We start from the raw sequence: 22,679 nt of genomic DNA, 5'->3' as shown, positions 1-22,679 counted from the left end.
ACACTTAAAATAAACATCTTCTCTTTTCACTAAATAATTTTTGTAAGAGGAAAACTGAGGAACTATCTTAGTACATATCTTAATACATATACAATATATGTACTAAGGAGACATAACAAATAAATTCAGTGTGGGGTCCCAGAATGGATCCTCAAATAGGAAAAGAACAGTAGAAAAACTGGTGAAATCTGAGTTAGGTCAGGAGTTTAGTTTATAGTATTGTACTTAATGTTACTTTTTTCATTTTGATAGATGTACTATGGTTATGTAAGTTGTAGATATTAGGGAAAAATAGGTGAAGGATACATATGAATTTTTTGTATCATTTTTTGTAACTTTTCTCTAAGACTAAATTTATTTCAATGTAATAATAACGTAAAACATTTTTTTGTAGATTTTGTACATTTTTCTAAAACTTAATCCACTACTTTCCTTCTCAAGCTTACTTCTTCTCCTGTGTTTCCTAGATCTACTAATAGAGTATTAGTCTCCCAGTCACAAGGCTCAAAAATCTCAGCATCGTTTTGACTCTTTCTCTTGTCCTTCATGTATAGTCAGATGAAGAGTACAATATATTCTCAATATCTGTTACACTGTTTATCACAGTTACCTCAACAACCAATTATAGTACAACTATAATTGCTTCCCAAATCTATGCATTATGTGTAGAATAATCTTCTAAAAGCACAGCTCTATTTCATCTTCCCTTAGAGAATTTCAGTGGCTCCCACATTGTTTATTAAAACCAAACCTAACCAATGAATTCAACCCTACATACTCAATTGGGTTCTCTTTCACAAGCTTGCCCAATAATACTCCAAAGAAGTCCCATGGGTTTTCTAAAACACCTTCAGGAGGTCTATGCAGACAGCATTAATTTCATGATAAAACTAACATGCTTTTTACCTTTTTTCACTCTCAATATCTCATGAGTATACAGTGGAGTTTTCCAGTTATATGGCATGTGATATTGTAACAGACTGAATTCCTAAGCAGATATGAGGATTCAACTATCATCTAATTCTTAGATTTTGATTTTTTTAATTCTTATTTATTTTGAGAGAGAGAGCACAAGCGGGGGTGGGGCAGAGAGAAAGACAGAGACCGAATCCTAAGCAGGCTCTGCACTGACAGTGCAGCTCCAATGTGGGGCTCAAACTCATGAACCGTTAGATCATGACCTGAGCCGAAGTCAAGAGTTGGATGCTTAACCAACTGAGCCACCCAGGTGCCCCTGGAAAAGTTATTTTTAATAAAAATGTTACTTGATGTTAATATGTAATGGTTCTGTTATTTCTAAATTACTATTTTTAAATTTGTTTTTGTTTCTCATATGGTAAATATTAATAGATATAACCCATGCAAACAAAAAAGCTCTTTGAAGCCCTCAATGCTTTTAATACAAGGAGGTCCTAAGAACCAAAAGTTTGAGAGCATCTAGTCAGGTTCCACCTGATTACTTGGTTGTAACAAGGCTAAATTTTCTGGCCTTCACAATTTTCTTTCTCCTAAAATAATCTTTCTGTTTCCCTATGCCCAAAATTTACCCATTCTCCTTAATAGTGGCCATCTTCTCAACAGTCACTGACCACAAGTTTTGGGGTCAGACTTGGATGAAATCTGGCCTTACACTAACCTTTACTAGCTGTGTGACTCTGGGCAACTTAACCTCTTTGAGTATCAAGTGCCTCATCTGGGGACATCACTGGTAACCCTGAAGAACTATATTGAAAATTGAATGAAAATGCAAAAGTACCTAAATATTTGGCATATATAATAAGAAGAACTTATTTCTTCCCTCCTTTTCCTCTTCTACCAGAATGTTGTTTTTTTTTTAAACTAGGGTTTTAATGCATTTTATTCACGGATTCCTCCATTACCCTTAGCACAATGCCTTTCATATAGGGTGTGTGATATGATTTCAGCTAACCAATAAAATTTAAGGAAAAACATGATCAGCAGGGAATAGACAACTCAAATTTCAATCTTTTAGAAATACAAATGATTAGGGTTAGGGTGCTTGGGTGGCTCAGTCAGTTAAGCGTCCAACTTTGGCTCCATTCATGATCTCATCTCCAGTTTGAGCCCTGCAGCATGCTCTGTGCTGACAGCTTGGAGCCTGGAGCTTGTTTCAGATTCTGAGTCTTGCTCACTCTCTGCCCCTCCCCCGCTCATGATCTGTCTCTCTGTGTCTCTCTTTCTCAAAAATAAATAAAAACATTAAAGAAATGCAAATAATTAGACTTGGCAACAGAATCAGAATCAGTTATTCCCTTAGGTAGCCATGTAGACTGCATATAATAAAAAGAGTATTGTAATAACAGGTGTTAAGAGAGAAGAGTGCAGTTCACTTAAAAACACTGAGGTGGTTGGGGCGCCTGGGTGGCGCAGTCGGTTAGGCGTCCGACTTCAGCCAGGTGATCTCGCGGTCCGGGAGTTCGAGCCCCGCGTCAGGCTCTGGGCTGATGGCTCAGAGCCTGGAGCCTGTTTCCGATTCTGTGTCTCCCTCTCTCTCTGCCCCTCCCCCGCTCATGCTCTGTCTCTCTCTGTCCCAAAAATAAATAAACGTTGAAAAAAAAAATTAAAACACTGAGGTGGCCTTTTAAGTGACATATAATCATACCTAAAAATGAATCTCAAAAGAATATTAATCATTAAAGTATTAAAAATCATGCTACTGCTGCAACTATTTTCAATTTACAGAATGTATGATATTCTAGTAAAATAGCCAAAGCCACATAAAATTCTCATTAGTAATTTTTGGGTTTTTTTTCTGGTTTAGAAGACCTCTAACTGTAAATATTCCATCCTTATTGTATTTAGGATGCTGCTGACCTGTCAGGATACAGCTTTTGGTTGCTTTTCTGACAGGAGTTAGGGGTTTGTGCTGAGTTGACCAGGCTCAAAGTAAGGTATCTTCCAACCACTGGCAATCCTTGGTGACAGAGCTGCCCAGGGATAGGGTCGCAGTTTGTGGCAATGACAGAGTTTTTTGTTTTTGTTATTTTTTGTCCCATGATTAATTTAACCAGTGGACTAATTATAGCAAACGTTTATTAAGCAGTTCCACATCCTATCTAATAGGGATTATGATTCTGTTTTTATACTATTATCCCACCTTTACCCTCCCAATGTTTTAAAGACTTAATGATATCAGGTTATGATGCTTATAAAAATCCTCCTAAGTCACCAGTCAGGCATATTTGTTGATGATTAAACTGAGGCATGAAATTCAAGGAGAACTGATTTGCGGAAAAAAATAACTTCATAAGACACAGTTTAAAAGCTATAGTAAAGAGGGCCTCTAGATTCTTAGAAACTTAAAAATGGTTCTGTCTCCAAGCAAATACATTTAAGAGTAGCCATACACCTCAAGAGTCATCTTCTGAATGTGTTTACTCAAGTTTAGAACATTCTAGGGATCTTAGAAAGTTTCTTCCTAGGACAGAAGTGTGATCTAGTAAGGAACTGGCATAGAATATCTGGACTGACACTAACTACCTTTTAAATAAAAAATAAGTACAAGTATGAAACATTAATAAATAAGGTTATATGATCTAGTAAATTCGGGAAAGCCACATATACTACCTCAAAGACTATCTCCGACTCTACCCCTTTAAACCTGTGGCACACTACAATACTATACTTAAATAAAAATAACCCTTATTTGCAAAAGGTGGATTGCTACAGCACAGAAAACTTAATGTATTTTGTTTTTGTATTAGCCAGTTATTACAAGTAGCAGTTAGGGCTGCCTCATTTTGCCACACAGGGCATAAGCCAAATCCAGGGGGTATCTTTCACACACTTTAATGGGGTGGTATCTCCCTAGGGCTCTATAAAGTTTAACTGCAGAGAGTTGCACATGAAAGAAATGGACAATATATCCTTTAAACCCAGCTTAGGATATTATCACTATTTCTGATAAACAAATAGCACTTTTGATGTAGAAGCAAAAGTGATCGTGTTTGACATATGAGTGGGACCATGAGTATTTACTTTATCAAGGTATTTCAAATGGAAAGAAAACAATGGCAAACCTAGCCTTCAAAAATTAAAAGTGAAGTCAGCAGCATTCTAGTGGAGGAAAAGAAAAATTTTTTCAATAGATGGTCATCTGGGTATCCATATGGGAAAAAAATAAACCTTGACCTCTCCCACTTCAAACCATATCCAAAAGTCAATTCTAAATAGATCATAGGTTTACCTTTAAAAGATAAAATAATGCTTTTAAAAGGAAACATAAAATGTCTTCATGACCTTGGAGGAGACAGAAACTTCTTAAGCAGGACACAAACAAAGAGCACTACCCATAAGGGAAAAAATAAAAAATTTGGACTGGACTAAAATCAAGAACATTTGTTCATCGAAAGACACATTAAAAGTATTAAAGGGCAAGCAAACCATCAAACAGAAGAAAATATTTGTAATATACATATCTGACAAAAGAACCACATCCAGAATATGTAAAATCTTTATCTACAGATCAATTTTTAAAAGACAGATTCGAATAGGCACTTTATAAAAGAGACTGTGAAAGAAAGAAAGAAAGAAAGAAAGAAAGAAAGAAAGAAAGAAAGAAAGAAAGAAAGAAAGAAGAAAGGAGGGAGGAAGGAAGGAAGAAAAAAGAGAAGAGAAAAGGAAAGGAAAAGACAAGACAAGACTATCCAAACAGCCAATACATATATGAGAAGGGGCTTGGCTTCATTAGGCATCAACGAAAAATGTAATTAAAACCAAAATGTGATGCCACCACAAACCCAGCAGAATAGTTAAAGTGAAAAAGCCAGAAAAAATTTAAGTGTTGGCAAAGATGGTAGGCAACTGGAACTCTCATGCTGCTGGTGAATGAGGCAAAGTTTGACATTAACTACCAAAGGTAAACACAGGAATACTTAATGACCCAGCAAGTTTACTGTCAGGTATATACCTAACAGAAATATGTAGAAATCTTCTAATGTTAACAGATGTCTATCAAACAATGAGACTAGTTATGAATCCATATATGAAAAGAAATTCATTATAGTCAACAGACTATGTGGGGGGTGTGTGTGTGTGTGTGTGTGTGTGTGTGTGTGTGTGTGTCTAATGTATGGGTGTATCTTCCAATTTCATTTCCAGTGACTTTTAAAATCTAAAATTGAAATACATAGTTGATCCAATTTCCTTCTTCTCCTTTGAGACAAAGTAAGCTTAAAACAAACTAACCTTATACCTAAACACAGGTCAGGCAATAAATACCATCAAACTGGTGAAAGATGCTCCAGACAAAAGTAATCTTTCAGTGAAGCAATTTTCTATTCCAATGTGATTAACATTCAAATAAAAAAACTAATTAGGGTATCTAAATTTAAAGATAAAAATATAAGATATTGTATATGAAAGGCAGATTTTGACTGGAACTATAGAAGCATTATACGTCCACAAAAATGTGTACTTAATGGATTTATATAGCCTTACATGGCTAAGCACCTCTATTCCAGTTCAGATTTCTATAACCAAGTAGACACAAAGGAAAGTACTAAGAGGTCTGAAACTGAATTTTAAATTGATACAGATGACATGTTTATAACACCCCCACAATATGCTGAGTGTTCTCCATAAAACCAACCTAGACACAGTCCCTGCCTCTAGGGAATTTAAAAATCTAAAAGTAGATGAGGCAGCCTAATTCAAAGAAAGTAAACAAATAAAAGGAAACAAAGAAGGGAATCTAAGAGAAGAGAGGCTTGCATTAATCTCTCAGATCCCAGAAGGCTAACAGTCCAACCTGAACAGTGGAGAATGAAAGCTAACAAGTCAGAGCTGCCTTATTTATTTACCATCAAACTTAATATGACACTATGCAGTAAATATTCTCTAAAAAATTATGCTGACCAGACTGAAAAAGCTTGGCTGTTCTCTAGCTTCAATGTTCAGAAGGTCTAAATCTCTGTAATAGATACAATATATACCCCACTGGATGTGTGTAAAGGACATTAATGCACAGCCTGTTCATAGGAACTGATTTACAGTCTAAAATCTAAATTACTGAACCCAAAGCATATGAAAACATTATTTCATAAACCCTGGCTCAACAGGCAATTAATTCATGTGACACAACTATCTTTACCTGAAAACTCCTAAAACAAGACAGTGATTCTTACCACACTGTATTTTTGATGTTGTCTCTAAAGGGATATATGAACTATATTTGATTTGTCTGTAAATAAACATTTCACAGGCTTACAGTTCAGACTCTGGTCTCCTTATCCAGCTGACTAGAGCTATTTCAATAGAGATATCAAACAATTGTCAGAAAGGTCTCCATATACAGAACCTCCTTAAACTCTTGAATTAAAGAACAGCTTTATTATTAACCATGCAGATTTTTCCTGGAAGACTTCAAAACGCTGATGGCATCCAATTGATTAAGTCATAGGAACTACTCATTTCAACACAATGGTCCTAGCTGCTTCACTGTCTCTGGATCAGATATCTCTGGTAAAGGCTATTTATTAAAAAATCAGTCAATCAATCAATAATAATAATGCAGCCAAATTCCGCACAAAAAAAAGATGAAGAAAGCAGTTATGCTACTGACTTTGTTATATCAAAATAGTATTTATTGAACCAGAGTTATAAAGAGCATAATTTGGAATAAATGTTTGAGGTCAAGATTAGGGACATCATCTACCCAATATCTCAGATCTGCAACCACTTTTTCCCGGTGATTTCTACAGCAGTCATAATGACTTTCAATTTCCCACAATATTATCTTGCCTGTAGTTTAAAACATAGCTTCCTCTTAAAGAGAAGACTCCCAGTCACCTCCTTTACATATATTTCCATCACAGGAATTACATAAATAAAAATGCATCTCAGATAAATCTAAGATATCCCAGTAAAAACTGTATTTCAGTCTTCTTTATGAAGTATTATGATAAAAATACACTTTTTTCCAGTAATCCAAACTCTAAACTTTAGAATCACCATCTGATTCCTTCATCATATCCCACCCCACTTTCCCATCCCTCATATCAATCAGTACAAGTTGTTCAGATTCTCCTTCAGTCCAAATCCCTCCCACTGAAAGGGTCCCAGAATATAAAAAACTGAGGTCCAATGGACAAAAAAAGTCTGAGAAGAGCAAGATGAGACATTTCAGCATAAGAAGCCAAAGGTTCAAATCAGGGAGACACTATTAAAGTATCTGAGAACAAATTGGGTAGTAGGGGTCTGAAGAGACTGCCTTGACCACCGAGCTTTAGAGATCTGATCTGAAAGGCCAAGTAGGCATGGGTGGGTCAGACCAACTCAAAAAGGCCAGGGTTTCTCATATAACCCTCTTTCCAAATGTCTTCTGTCACCATCCTAGCTCAGACCCTCTTTGGATCTCACTTAAACAAGTGTAGTGGATTAACTGACTTGTCCTATTTTTCTACCAAGACACTGTAGTTAAAATCTTCTTCTCAAAGTACCAAGTTGAACCCTTTCAATATTTTTCATTAGCTTTAACATAAAATTTATAAATCCTTAAAATGGCTTATTACCAGGCCTTCTAGCATCTGACTCCTCTCTGCAACCATTTTCCCCCAATGCTCTCCATACCAATCATAACTTTAAAGTCCCCCAAATGCTATTTTGTCCCTTGTTTCCTTTTAGATAGAAGACTCCTAAGCACCTCCCCACCACACACACACTCATTCACTTTACCTACTTTCCTTTTACCTTTAAAGTCTCATCTTAAACACATTTTCTTAAGGTTTTGCTTGAACACTTCAAAGGGTCCCTGCTATATTCCCAGAGAACTCTATACTACGACATTCATCAGATTTGTAATTATAAATGGTAAACAATCCTATGTTCTATGAGGGCAAGAATGGATACCTAAGAATATGATTAAGAATGTTACTTCCTTACTCAAAAAACTTCAATGGCTTCCCAAACTTTCCCAAATTTGAAGCATTAAGTACACATTTCTCATGATGAGTCTTCAAGGCCCTCCACTGTATGAACTTGTATGTCTACTATTCCCCAAATGCTTCCCAAAGGCAGGATTATCTGTTCCTTCCTAAACAAGACAAGTACTTTCTGGTGCTTTCATTTCTGTACCTTCCTTTATGAACCTCATCTTTAAAAATGCTACCCATCCTTCCAAACCTATATCTAATTCCATCTGCATAATATTTTTCCTGATCTTCCCTAAATAAATTTGGTCTCTCCCACCTTCAACTCTCTTTCTGTTCAAATACGTTACATTTTCCTTATTGTACTTTCATAAGTCTACCTAATAATTATGGTATCTTTTTCACTATTAATAGTTTTAAATTTCTTAGGTTCATGCTAGCTATACATCACTTTTCCATGTATCTCCTTATTTCATTTTGTATATGCCTTATATACAGAAGGTGCTCCATAAATGCATTAACTAGAATCCAAAAAAAATCTACTACCTGGAAGGTAGCTGTATAAGGCAGTTTTCTAAATATGTGGATAAAACGATCTCTATACTTTAAAGATACCTGTGAAACAGATGGAAGCTAAATGGAATTAGAAAAGCTTGTTATGATACTGGTACAAAAACAGAAACATATCTTATTTGCATCACAAATAACTGCTTTTTAATCAAAGAGTAAGACATCTTAAAAGACTCATTATAAATCAGAAAGGACCACGGAAATGATCTAGTTCAATGCATCATTTCTAGATAAAGAAAATAAAGACTATGAGTATCTTGGCCAAGGTCATAAAGCCAAAGCTAGAACAAAGGCTCAGACCATCTGATTTCCACTCCAGCACTCTCCCCACCCTGAAACAAGACTCACCTCAAGGCTACAGTAACTACAGCCCATTATTCTCAATCAATATTGGAGCCAACAATACTCTGGTACTTGAATTAAGGCCATTTGTACAGTTTCAGCCATACTCAAGAAACACAAAAGTGTGACAAGTGAGGAAATGAAAAGGGATTCTTTTTATCTTTTCCCAGGAACTCTAATTTTACAAAAGGTTAGAAATGAACACTACTCCATAAGCTTTGAGGAGTGTTTTTGTTTAAAGATACTCTGAGAGGCAAGAAAAACATGATAAAAAATTACAGACAACTTTTCAAAATGCATAATACAATTCTAACACATAATGTAACATGCAACATAGAGCATTTTCAATGCTACATTATTAAAAGTTACTATTTAGTTCATAGTAACCAAGAAAGGTGCTTCTGGAAAAAAAGAAAGAAAAAAAATGAAAGAATAAAAGCTAGCAGCCTATTTCTTAAAAACTACTTAAAAGACCAACATATCTTTCAATATTTGCCAAATATTTATTATGTATCACTTCTTACAGTTCTATCCCAAATAACTGTTATACAGCAGGCACTTAATAAGTATTTGCATAATAAATCAATTAATCAGTATCACTCAGCACTATTCTTGAATACTGTGGTTATATATCACAAATGCTACAACTTTTAGTAGAAAACAATGAACATTGGCGGTTTGTAGCAAATAGAATGGTTTCCAAGGCTACAGTACTTTATACTGTATATGTGAATATATATATACATATATATATGTATATGTGTTTCTATGTGTATGTATGTCCATTTGCTCTCTATATATATACACACATACGAATGTGTGGCATATATTTCTGATAATATTAATTTTATCTAAGGATCTTATGCTATTGAACAATCATTTTCATACTTTTCTTACAGAAATTCATAACAAGAAAAATATGATACATATAGTACAACCTAGCACACATACACACAGGCACAGGGCACAGGCACAAATATATAATTAAAAAAAAAAGTTTCATGAAACACTACCACTCTTACTATACCTAAAGCATTAATATTCCATTTTCTATTCCATTTTTTAAAATGATGTTTATGACCCACTAAATTGGTTTCATCACTCCTGTTCTGGAAGCTCATAAAAGTGCAAGAAGACATCGGGAAGGTTTGGCATTCATTCCTTAGAAATAGCTAGGCTCTACAGACACCAACCAGAAACTGGCAAAATGAAGTCTGGAATTCATTAAATATTTTCATTCAAAGCTATGTTGGGCATCTGAAGGGCATCACTATTATGGAAGGATAAAGTACAGACCATACACTGGGCCATAAAACAAATCCCAAATATTGAAAAGGAGTCAAATAACAATTTCTTTGTTCATGACGGAATTAACTCAGAATCAATAACAGAAAGCTATCTGGGGGCGCCTGGGTGGCTCAGTAGGTTAAGGGTCTGACTTCGGCTCAGGTCAGGTCCTGGCAGTTTGTCATTCTGAGCCCCACCTTGGGCTCTGCTGTCAGAGGGAAGCCCACTTCAGATCCTCTGTCCCCGTCTCTGTCTGCCCCTCCCATGCAGGCTCTGTTTCTCTCAATAATAAACATAAAAAAAAAAAAAAAAAAAAAGACCAAAAAGAGAAGAAAACTATCTGTAAAATCACAAGTATTGGGAGAATAAATAATATACTTCTAAATAACTCAAGGGTTGAAGAATCAAATGGGAAATTAGGAAATATTTTTAACTAAATGAAAATACAACACATCAAAATTTAGGGGAAGCAAAAACCCAGGCCAGAATTTTACTGGTTTAGAGAAGAACAATGAGCACAGGCCATCGGGTCTTTTTGGTTCCCTCTAAACAAAATCCAGACTCCGCTCACATAAGGAGGTAGTCATTTGCACTGAGAATCGTCAGATTGTTTTCAATACTAAGTAAGTTTAAAGTGAAGGAAGCAACACACCAACCTTATCCCTGTTGGAAAGGTTTTCATAAATCCGAAAGGATACTAGGCATCTAATAAGCAATGTGGTACACTGAAGGGAAAGAGCCACAAAACAAAACAAAACAAAACAAAAAACAGAATAATATGAATAGAGAGCAGTGGAGGAAACATCCAGAAACACGATGGGTAGCACTAAACTAAGCTTCAGGATGGTAGCTTCCTCCCCATACAAAGGACAACTCCAGAACATAGTAGCCTCTAATACTGTGTAATGTGTTTAACAGAACCTTCAAATTCATCCCAGAACCAATTAAATGCAGAAAAAGTTCAGCTTTTCAGAGGCCATCTTGACCAAGAGTGGCTAGAAATAGAACCTGTTTTGCCTTCAGACAGATGTTCTGAGGTAGCCTGAGGATCCCTCCAATTCCCTGAAAATCTGGATTGTATATTCTAGCATCTTTTATTCCAGCATCACAAGGTTAAGAGGAGACAGGACAAGTATCTCAATACCTGTTTTTAATTAATGTAATATCAGTTCACCCACTGTTAAAAAGGTGGGAAGACAGGAGAGCTAATACATTATAGACAACCATTAATTCAGTTTGATGGAAAGTATCAGGCTTATTATTTTGATTAGTAGCACTCATTAAATATGCTTTCTATGTGTATTTCAGGGAACTTAAGCATGTAAGGATGCTACTCTGCTTTAGTGGGGGCAATTCCACATCCTGCTAACTTGGTTTTTATAATATGTGTTTGGCTTCCTAAAATAGGCATAAACAGCTTCATTTAGATCTATGCTATTTATTTCCACAGAGAAGGACCTCAGAACTCTTTACCTATAATAGGTTATCTTGTTTTTTTACACTTTTGTTGTGATTAAGAAAGAAAAATACATGATACCCAGGGTAAAAGGAAGATTGAGCTTAATTTCAAAGATTTAGAAGCCAAAAAAACTGACACTGTGGCTTTTTAGAAAAAGAACACTTTCTTCCTTTCATCTCAAGGAAAACCACTTCATCTACCAAGAAGCATAAATACTGTGTTCTTCCTTTCTAAAATTTTTGTTAAAATTATATCCTTCTTTTTTTTAACGTTTATTTATTTTTGAGAGACAGAGACAGAACATGAGTGGGGGAGGGGCCGAGAGAGGGAGACAGAATCCAAAGCAGGCTCCAGGCTCTGAGCTTCTAGCTCAGACCCTGACGTGGAGTTCAAACCCACGAACTGTGAGATCATGACCTGAGCCAAAGTGGATGCTTAACAGATTGAGCCACCCTGGTGCCCCAAAGTTGTATCCTTCTTTACTGAAAGAATCTGGAGTCCTAGACCTAATCTTGTAATCTGCAAGTCTTCCTAACATATTTGTGTCATCTGAACAGTCGACTGCTACTCAAAGCCACTAGAGGGACTAAACAGCTGTATCAGTTCATAAATAGTTTTCTCAAATGAAAACTTCACAATGAAATGATACTTTGACAGAATATTTATAAATTCCAAACAATTATTCTAAATCCCTTTGGAGGAGAAAAATTTTAAGTGATAGAACAAGAATAAACAAAGTTATATTACTCATTTACCATGTTAAATGATTCAGCATATGTTACTTGAGACCAGAGATTTAAAATGCACAACAACACAGTGTGATGCATCAGTGAAAATGATTAAATATGCCAAGGTTTAAATACCACTTTACATATGTATAGAATAGTCCAGTTTGCAAATCATGACCATAAACTCACTTGACTCTATATGTCTATCAATTTAAATACAATAGATATAAGTCCATTTGGATAAGAAAAGCCATGTACTAAAATGGTTAATAGCATGGAATCTGAAGCCAACTGCCTGGTTTTGAACCCTAGCACTGCCACTTATTAGATATGTGATTCTCAATACATTACTCAACTTTCTGTGCCTCTGCTGCATCATCTGCAAAACAGGGATAATAATCATTTCAACTTCTTGGATTCACTAATGGTTAAATCAATTAATATATGTCAAACACTTAGAACAGCACCTATCACAGAGTAATCATTATATATTACATGCTGGTTGTACTTAGCTACAGTATCATTATATGGATAGGGAAACAGACTAGTAAGTCACAGAGCGAGAAATAAAAAAACAGATCTTCTTCTCTTTGATGCTCTATCCACAAAGGGCTTGGTTGTTTTTTAAGTATCCTAAGATCTCCCAGACTGATATAAAGAGTGTATTGTGGAATTGTACAAATAAAAAAATTCAGCAGCTCAAAACATTTATAAAGTTGTATTTTAATCTTCTTACATAAGAAGTTTAAGTCAAATTACTATTAAAAAGGCAAATATTCCATTTGAGGATAGAACTATACACTAAGGAGTAGTTATCTGTGTTGCTATATTTGCAAAACAAAACTTCTTTGTTTCACTTTTCAAAAGACCAAAAAAGCAATAATATCATATCATGATAGTATGATAATCATAACTTCAACTTATCAAATAAAAAAAATCTAGAAAAAAATATACTAAGATGATAATAATGACTATATTAGGATCTCCTGTTTTTCTTCTGGTTTTCAAAACATGCAGTATTATGACATAACATTCATAATTTTAAAAGTGATTTCCAACAAAAGCTTATCAAGGATTAAACATAGTATTGATAAGAGAAACACTCAGAAATAATTCTAGAAAATAATAGATGCCCAGCTAACAAACTATCCTCTTTTTTCAAATATATCTTAGGTATCTTTCCTCAGACTTTGTCCAAACTTTCTCCCTTTAGTGATTTAGGTGACTGTGATAACATCTTCTACTGTATCAAAAAATAGGGCATGGGTGTGTAAATTTATGAGCTGAAATGCAAAACTGGCACTGGATGTCTAAATAAGAGTATTAAGTCATTTAGCATACTTTACTATAAAAATATATTTTAAGCATTGATATCTACATGCTTTGTATACACATACAATTTTAATTCAACCATATTTAATCTTTTCACATGAGGTAAAGAAATGTGAAGTCATGACTTTTTCAACATTCTCAAGTCACTTCTTCAGAGATTAACTTAAACAAAGCATTCCTTCACTCCTGGCCTCAGGTTCCTTCTCTGAATAATAATTCTCAACCTTCTTTCCACCCCAGCCTATCTGAGGGATTCAACATCTTTCCATTTACAACAGTGGGGACAGTCTGAAAACGTCCCACAGTTATTTCTAATACGCTACCCTAGAAGCAGTTCCAAAGCTATTCTGAAGCTGCCCCTACCCTCCATTCAACTCCAAAATGCAGAGTTCTCAGTAGTTCTACACAACTTTAAGGTCTGCCACTTTAGGAAAGGAAAATCACAACCCAATGACCTGGAAGGTATTGGATAGTGTTATTTTCATACACTTACAGAGAAAGGCCAAAAGTTAATATTCATCTTCTTTAATATTCATCTTCTTTGGTTGGAACATGCCAAGATTCAAATATAAATTTATATACTGATGATATAAAAAAAAGGCTTTGTTACTGTTCATAAGGCAAACAGCACACCTTACCTGGAACTGGTTTCTAATCAAGGTGTGAAAAGTAAGAAAAGTGGGAAATCAAACAAAATAACACCCCTGGAACATGTGACTAGTGGAAAGGGAGATTTGTGCAAGTCAACTTTTCTGATAACAAAAAAGGAAAGCCAAAGACTGACACATAGAGATGCGACATTATGTGATCCCCAATTTATTCTCCAAAATATCAATTTGTTACAGGCCTAACATCAATTTTATGTGATTTTATTTTTTACCAGGCAACTCTGTTATAAATTAAAAATATGATTTGGGTGTATCCCATATTCTAAATATAAGCCAAATACATTGGTTCAGCATGGTGACTGACAACTGCCCAGTAAAGTATTCACAAATAGTGTCCATTTTCTTTGTCTACTTGCTGTGGACAAATTCTACATTATTTAAAAGCAATGGTATATGCAAAGTCTTATGAAGAATTGTCACAAGTAGGAAAGGAGGAAATGGAATTTTAAAACTTCCTTGGAACATGTGTGTTGTTTAATTCAAATGTAAGCCAGTATTACATCATCATTTGTAAGTATACAAGGCATGGCAAAGATGCTGATTAGGGCTTCAAAACTAGGATAATTTTGAATGTATAATTGCATTATCTTCAAATCAGAAAACATTAATCAATAGATGTGGAGTGTTAGCTTTTATAGTGAAAGTTAGTTAGTTTTAATGATGTTAGTTTTATAGCGAAAGACCCTCAAATGGCACGGGCACACACACAAACACACACAGTATTTTACAGATTCAGTGTTTGAACAACAAAAAAGTCTGGACCTGAAAGTTGCTGTCCTCTGTACTAGAAGATGACAGCACAATGTATATATATCTCTATCACTTCATGCCTGAAAAACCTAATAAAAATTTTCTGTAGCACTGATTTCTTCTAAAATTATTTACAAGGCATGCTGTCGGTTGTTGGCTTAACTTGCTGAAACACTCCCCATTTAAGATATAAATTCTCAGTGTTCTCCACATAAACTATAGCTATAAAACCTTTTTAAAACTTGTGTCAGTGAACAGACCAATAACCCAACAAAAAATAAAATTGAACAGAAAAAAAAAATGCCCCAACCCCAATTTTGTGGGATGTCCACATCTGAAACAGTAGCAATAAATACAGTATTATGCAAGAGAAGATAATTCCTTACACAGAGTTGGAATGGATAAATATTTGTCGAATGAACATACACATTTCTTCTTCATTCTATACTCATGTGTCAAAGCATCAAACAACTTAAACTGTGGCAGTTTCTTTGTGTTTCGAACTTTACATGTAAGTTTATCATAAGGGGTAAAAAACCTGTTTGGCTTGACTCACGATGAATCACAGCCAGGAGGTCATCTTGTTGTGTATCAGCAACTATGTTTTCACTACAGCTATGTGACCTGAAGTGGCAGCAGAAGAGGTACCAAAATAGAAGAGGCAAAGAGGCTTCTCCTGGCTTCTGGGCCCCAAATGGGCTTTTCCAGCCCGTTCGGGGATCTGAGCAGGAGCCAACCGCAGAGGAGAAAAAGAACAAACCCACAGTACCAAGGAGAAAAGGCTGCAGGCCCACCACACCTTCCTTGCCCTCTCCCGGAGCCCGGGGAAGCAAGAACATAAGAGAACGCGCTTAAGAAACAGCGTGGAGAAAACAGCATGACAGGGGCCAAAACTACACCGGTATAGGGCAAAATCCAGTCGTGACCGTGAAACACAGATTTCGGGAAGGTCTGAAGCTCGAGAAGGATCTCCACCCTAGGGCTCCCGGCTCAGCTCCTGCGCGAGCCCGCAGCGGGGCCCCCGCCTCCAAGCACCTCCGGCCACCGGGGACCTGCTCCTGCTCCCACCTCACCTATCCAGTGCCCTCTGGCCGGGCCGGCATCTCTGGCCGGATCCCCGCCCACCCTCCCATCTCGTGCCCTCTCAGCGCGTCTTTCGGGACCATCGCCCGGGTGAGTGTGGACAGGGAGCCGAAGCGCACCCCGCCGCTCCAGGCCTGGCCTCCGCACTCACTTTCTGAATCCTCTTCAGCGCCATGGGTCAGGGAGGGCGGCGGGGACACCGGCCGGTTGCGGGCGGCTGCAGGGTTCGGGGACGTAGGGTCGTCGTGGGCTCTGTTCGCTCTCCGCTCGGCTGGATCAACCCTGCAGGTCCCCGGCTCGCTGCTCGCCAACTCGCTCCGGCAGCCGGTGCCTGCTCCGATTGCGCCCGAGCGCGAGTGTGCGCGAGTGTGCGGGAGGGGACGCCGGCGAGACTCTTTTGTTTCCGCTTTTGCTTCTGGGAAGGAGCCTGCGCCCTCCCCGCTCGCGCCCCGCCCAGCCTGGCACACTGGGAAGTGTAGTTCCAGCCGTGTCCTGGGCCGCCGGCCCCTGGCGAGGTCGAGTTACTGCTGACTTCAACCTAGGTTAAGAACTTCGCGGTCATGAGTTGGTCTTTGCAATTTGATTTTGATCAAGTTACTGAACCTGAAGTACCGAGTCTGTAAAAGAGGGATAACAAATTAGGAATTTGTAAGCTTACAGGGATTTCCAATATGTGCTGCAGCTGATCCTTTATTTTTACTTTTGTAGATTTCACTTTCAACCGTATAAACTGCCCAAATTTCTCACACATGCACAGACCTACCAATTATGACTCCTTTCTTACCTCCTTAGTTCCTATTTCAAAAGGCGCCCACTCTATCCTGCTCTATCCACTGCTAATCCCTCATGCCTGCTCCTCCTTGGAACTCCAAATTCTGAGGTATGCCATCACTATTGGCTCCTAACCTTGTTGTCACAGCCCATACTCAATACGGTCTACTGACACTCCTCACTCCCTCAGTTCTTATGAACTTGTGTGCTCATTAAAACCTGGCTTATACTGGGGCGCCTGGTGGCTAAATCAGTTAAGCGTCTGACTTCCAGCTCAGGTCATGATCTCAGGTTTGTGAGGATTTGTGAGTTGGAGCCCCTGGTCCGGCTCTGTGCAGACAGCTTAGAGCCTGGAGCCTACTTCAGATTCTGTGTCTCCCCTTCTCTCTGCCCCTCCCATGCTCATGCTCAGCCTCTCTGTTTCTCAATAATAAATAAACATTAAAAAAAAATTTTAAACTTGGCTTCTACTTCCAGCACCAGCAGAATTGGTTTTCACCAAGGTCACACTTGAGCTTCTAATTACCAGATCCAATTCACTCCTCATCCTTCCTGATGTTTTTGAACCATTTGACGGCTGAACACCCTTTTGCTTTTCAAAGTACTCACCCACACCCATAGCACCACGGTGGGTCTTTCCCTTTTCTTTGGCTAGCTCCTCTTCTCAAGAGCTGGAGTGCCCCAGAATTCCAAGTCTTGATCTCATCATTAATATCTTCCTAGAAGATAGACCTCCTGAACTCCCATAAACTGGGAGGCACCCCAGGGTTGATGGAGGGGCATGGGCTTTGTAGACTGATCACTCTGACCCCTACCCATTGCATGACAGTGGCTAAGCCACTTTAAACTCTTTAAACCTCAGTTCCCTGCTCTGTCAATACATCCCTGGATGTATCAAAATTATTTGGTATTGATATATATAATGTGCCAGTACCTAATATGTTGGAAGTTTTCTATAAAAATTACTTCCCTTCGGGGAGCACCTGGGTGGCTCATTTGGTGAAGCGTGGGGCTCTTGATTTTGGCTCAGGTCATGATTTCATGGTTTGTGAGGTCGAGCCCCACATCTATGCTGTCAGCATAGAGCCTTCTTAGAATTTTCTTTCTCCCTCTCTCTGTCTCTCTCTCTCTCTCTTGCTTTCTCAAAATAAACTTAAAAACCTTACTTTGCAATACAAAGCAATCTGTACGTTTAATGCAATCCCTATCAAAATTCAAACAGCATTTTTTTTCAGAGAGCTAGAACAAACAATCCTAAAATTTATATGAAACCAACAAAAAAACTTGAATAGCCAAAGCAAACTTAAAAAAGAAAAGCAAAGCTGGAGGCAGCACAATTCTGGGCTTCAAGTTGTATTACTTGAAGCTATAGTAGTCAAAACAGTATGGTACTGGTACAAAAAAAGACACACAGATCAATACTACAGAATAGAAAATCCAGAAATAAACCACAGTTATATGGTCAATTAATCTTTGACAAAGAGGAAAGAATATCCAATGGGAAAATGACAGTCTCTTCACCAAATGGTATTGGGAAAACTGGATAGCAACATGCAAAAGAATGAAACTGGACCACTTTTTTACACTATACACAAAAATAAATTCAAAATGGATGAAAGACCTAAATGTGAGACATGAAGCCCTAAAAGTCCTAGAACACAGGCAGTAACCTCTTTGACATTGGCTGCAGTAACTTTTTTCTAGTTATGTCCCCTGAAGCAAGGGAAACAAAAGCAAAAATAAACCATTGAGACTATATCAAAATAAAAAGTTTCTGCACAGCAAAGGAAACAATCACCAAAATTAAAAGGCAACATACAGAATGGGAGAAGGCATTTGCAAATGACATATTCGATAAAGAGTTAGTATCCAAATATATAGAGAAGTTATAAAACTCAACACACACACAAATAATCCAATTAAAAGTGAGCAGAAGACATGAACAGACATTTCTCCAAAGAAGACATCCAGATGGCCAACAGTACATGAAAGATGCTCAACATCACTCATCATTAGGGAAACGCAAATCCAAACTATAACGAGGCATCAACTTATACCTGTCAGGATGGCTAAAATCAAAAATACAAGAAACAACAAAGAAACAAGAAACAATAGATGTTGGTAAGGATACAGAGAAAGGGGAACCCTTTTGCACTGCAAACTGGTGGAGCCACTGTGGAAAACAGTATGGAGGTTCCTCAAAAAGTTAAAAATAGAACAACCTTATGATCTATTAATTGCACTACTGGGTATTTTTGCCCAAAGAATACAAGAACACTAATTCAAAGGGATACATGCACCCCTATGTTTATAGCAGCATTATTTACAATAGCCAAGACATGGAAGCAGCCCACATATCCATTAATTGACGAATGGATAAAGAAGAGGTGATTACACACACACACACACACACACACACACACACACACACACAGGAATATTATTCAGCCATAAAAAAGAATGAAATGTTGCCATTTGCGATGACATGGATGGAGCGAGAGAGTATAATGCTAAGCAAAATAAGTCAGTCAGAGAAAATGAATACCATATAATTCCACTCATGTAGAATTTAAGAAACAAAACAAATAAGCAAAGGGAAAAATAAGACAGAGAGAGAGGGAAAAAAAATCAAGAAACAGACTCTTAATTATAGAGAACAAATTGATAGTTACCAGAGGGGAGGTGTGTAGGGGGATGGGTTAAATAGGTGATGGGCGCCAGTCAGAGTGGCCAAAATGAACAAATCAGGAGACTCTAGATGCTGGAGAGGATGTGGAGAAATGGGAACCCTCTTGCACTGTTGGTGGGAATGCAAATTGGTGCAGCCGCTCTGGAAAGCAGTGTGGAGGTTCCTCAGAAAATTAAAAATAGACCTACCCTATGACCCAGCAATAGCACTGCTAGGAATTTATCCAAGGGATACAGGAGTACTGATGCATAGGGCCACTTGTACCCCAATGTTCATAGCAGCACTCTCAACAATAGCCAAATTATGGAAAGAGCCTAAATGTCCATCAACTGATGAATGGATAAAGAAATTGTGGTTTATATACACAATGGAATATTACGTGGCAATGAGAAAAAATGAAATATGGCCTTTTGTAGCAACGTGGATGGAACTGGAGAGTGTGATGCTAAGTGAAATAAGCCATACAGAGAAAGACAGATACCATATGGTTTCACTCTTATGTGGACCCTGAGAAATTAACAGGAACCCATGGGGGAGGGGAAGGAAAAAAAAAAACAGGTTAGAGTGGGAGAGAGCCAAAGCATAAGAGACTCTTAAAAACTGAGAACAAACTGAGGGTTGATGGGGGGTGGGAGGGAGGAGAGGGTGGGTGATGGGTATTGAGGAGAGCACCTTTTGGGATGAGCACTGGGTGTTGTATGGAAACCAATTTGTCAATAAATTTCATATAAAAATAAATAAATAAATAGGTGATGGGGATTAAGGTGTGCACCTGTCATCATGAACATATGGTGATATATGGAAGTATTGATTCACTATATTGTACATCTGAAACTAAGATAACATTGTATGTTAACTAGAATTAAAATAAAAACTAATAGAAAAAAAATTACTTCCTTGTTTTTATCTATATGATGATGATCTCTTTCCAGCCCAAACTCTCACTCCAGTTTCAGTCTTATATTTCTAAAAGCCTATTTGACATGTCCACCTTTCTTCCCTGTGGCCAGGGATCAGACTCTTTTACTACAAGGTAAGAGTGGTGGAAAGCTTTTCAGGAAGCCCAAAACAATAGCTACCATAGCATTCTAAAGGCTTACAAAGAGTAAAGAACAGAATTCTACTCATGTAACTTAAAGGAAAATGTCCAAGGGAATAGGCTAGTGGAAAAATGATAGAAATAATTTATGGGACTTTAAAGTTAATTTGGAATTCCTCCATGTAACCTCGCCCCCCACCCCCCAAAAAAACCTAAGACAGGTATGGAGGCTGAGTACTCTTACTTTCCCTTTCCTGGGGTCTCCATTCTCTCTGCACATTGGCCCATTCTCCTTTTTTCAGCTCCTTCTTAGCTTCTATTATACTTGGCTTGGGTTTGAACTTTTTGACACTCATTTTTTGACACTCTCCCAAAAACTGCTCCTGCTGCTAAATGGTCAAGTACCTTTTAGTACTCCCTATTTCATTGCCCCAAAAGGAAGAATGTCAATGATACAAATCACCTTGTTACTCTAGGCTATGAATTGTCAGCTAGTGAACAACGTATGGGTTGACCTACCCCTGGTCCAATCAGGTGTGTAGAGTTTGAAATATTTTTGGACAAAGAGACTTCTGAAACACACCAGCAAGATCTCATCCTGAAGAGAGATATATTTGGGCTATTTTGATGTACCATTTTTGTGCTTTAGAAAGTGGGATCCTACCCCCATATTACTCTTCCTTTTTATAGGGAAAGTATGGTAGTGTCCTTGTAAATAAGGGAGAAACAGTCTGGAATTGGTCACCAGTTACTTTGGGAAGTTGCTCTCCCAAGCTGATAGCATTTGGGTACCATGTCAGAAGTGAGGCATGTTTAGATGCTACCACTATGGAGAAGCACTAGTTGCAGGTAGCTCATTGCAAGGAAACCCAGAGAAAACCTTTAGGGTCATTTAGTGTACAGTCCTGATCATCATTTGACAGATAACTAAAATACACACTCAAGCAGGGGATATGCTCAGAGCAATTTCATACAAAAGGCATTGAGAGTCCAGGACATTGGCATCAATTTCTTCCTATTCCAGGATATCCTACATACTACTAAAAAACACATTAATCATATCATTCCATTGCTTTAAAACCTCTATAGGTTTGTGTTATGGAAGCCCAATGCTTCAGCTTACTCCAAAACGCCCATTGCAATTTGTCCTTGAACCCCTCCTTTCCATCTTTAGCTTACACTCTATAGTCAATGTCATGTGCCTTTGCACAATGCATTCTGTCTGCATAGAATGACCTCCCACCATTCACCTGAAAAACTGCTACACAACCTTCAAGATCCATTTCAAATGATACATGCTTTATGAGATCCTCTTCTACCTCTATTCACTGAGGTGGTTTTATTAATATTTATATTATTCTTTTAATTCCAGAAGCAACATATTTGCAATTTAGGGATATCACTTATCTTATTCATGACTGATTATCTCAGTAGAACATGAATTCTAGGAATATATGGAAAAATATCTTTTCAAAAATGAGTTAAAATTTACACACAGTGAGACACATACATCTAAGTGTACAACTTTTTGAGTTTTGATAAGTGAATATACCTGTATAACAACATCACAATCAAGACATAAAACACTTCTATCACTTCAGAAAATTCCCTAGACACCCCTTCTGGTCCCATAGGGAACCACTTTTCTGATTTCTATCACCATAGATTAGTTTTGTCTGTTTTTCAATGTCATGTGCATAGAAAAATACAATACATACTCTACTGTTTTAATTTTTAAGCTTACATAATGTTTTTGAGGTTTTCCCATGTTATATGATCAGCAGTTCATTCTTTTTCATTGCTGAGTAATATTTATGGCATGAATATACTAATTTTTTTTCTCCGGTCTCAGGTTGATGAACATTTGGGTTGTTTCCAGTTTGGATTTATTATAAATAAAGCTGCTATGAATATTCATGTACATCTTGTTTTATAGACAAATTGTTGACATTTCTCTAGGACAAAATCTTAGGATTGGAATTGCTGGGCGATAGAACAGTGTATATGTTATGGAAAAAAAAGGATACAATAGTATATATGTATATAAGAAACCACCAAAAAGTTTTCCAAAG

At 37.3% G+C, this 22,679-nt stretch overlaps 1 protein-coding gene across 2 annotated transcripts in view; it reads right to left on the bottom strand.

Moving 5' to 3' along the window:
• UBE2D1 (ubiquitin conjugating enzyme E2 D1) overlaps positions 1-16,515 on the bottom strand; it is a 29,761-nt gene extending 13,246 nt beyond the window's left edge. For both annotated transcript variants that reach the window (XM_045039973.1, XM_023240453.2), the window contains exon 1: positions 16,260-16,515. Coding sequence is in view for 1 of the 2 variants with exons in the window: in XM_023240453.2 (XP_023096221.1) it covers positions 16,260-16,283 (24 nt within the window). In the remaining variant the exon portion in view is untranslated. The remainder of the gene's footprint in view (positions 1-16,259) is intronic.
• Between the last annotated feature and the right edge of the window lie 6,164 nt (positions 16,516-22,679).

The sequence above is a fragment of the Felis catus genome, chromosome D2 (genome assembly GCF_018350175.1).
Source record: "Felis catus isolate Fca126 chromosome D2, F.catus_Fca126_mat1.0, whole genome shotgun sequence".
Taxonomy (NCBI): Eukaryota; Metazoa; Chordata; class Mammalia; order Carnivora; family Felidae; genus Felis; species Felis catus.
This window is presented reverse-complemented; position numbering and strand designations above follow the sequence as displayed.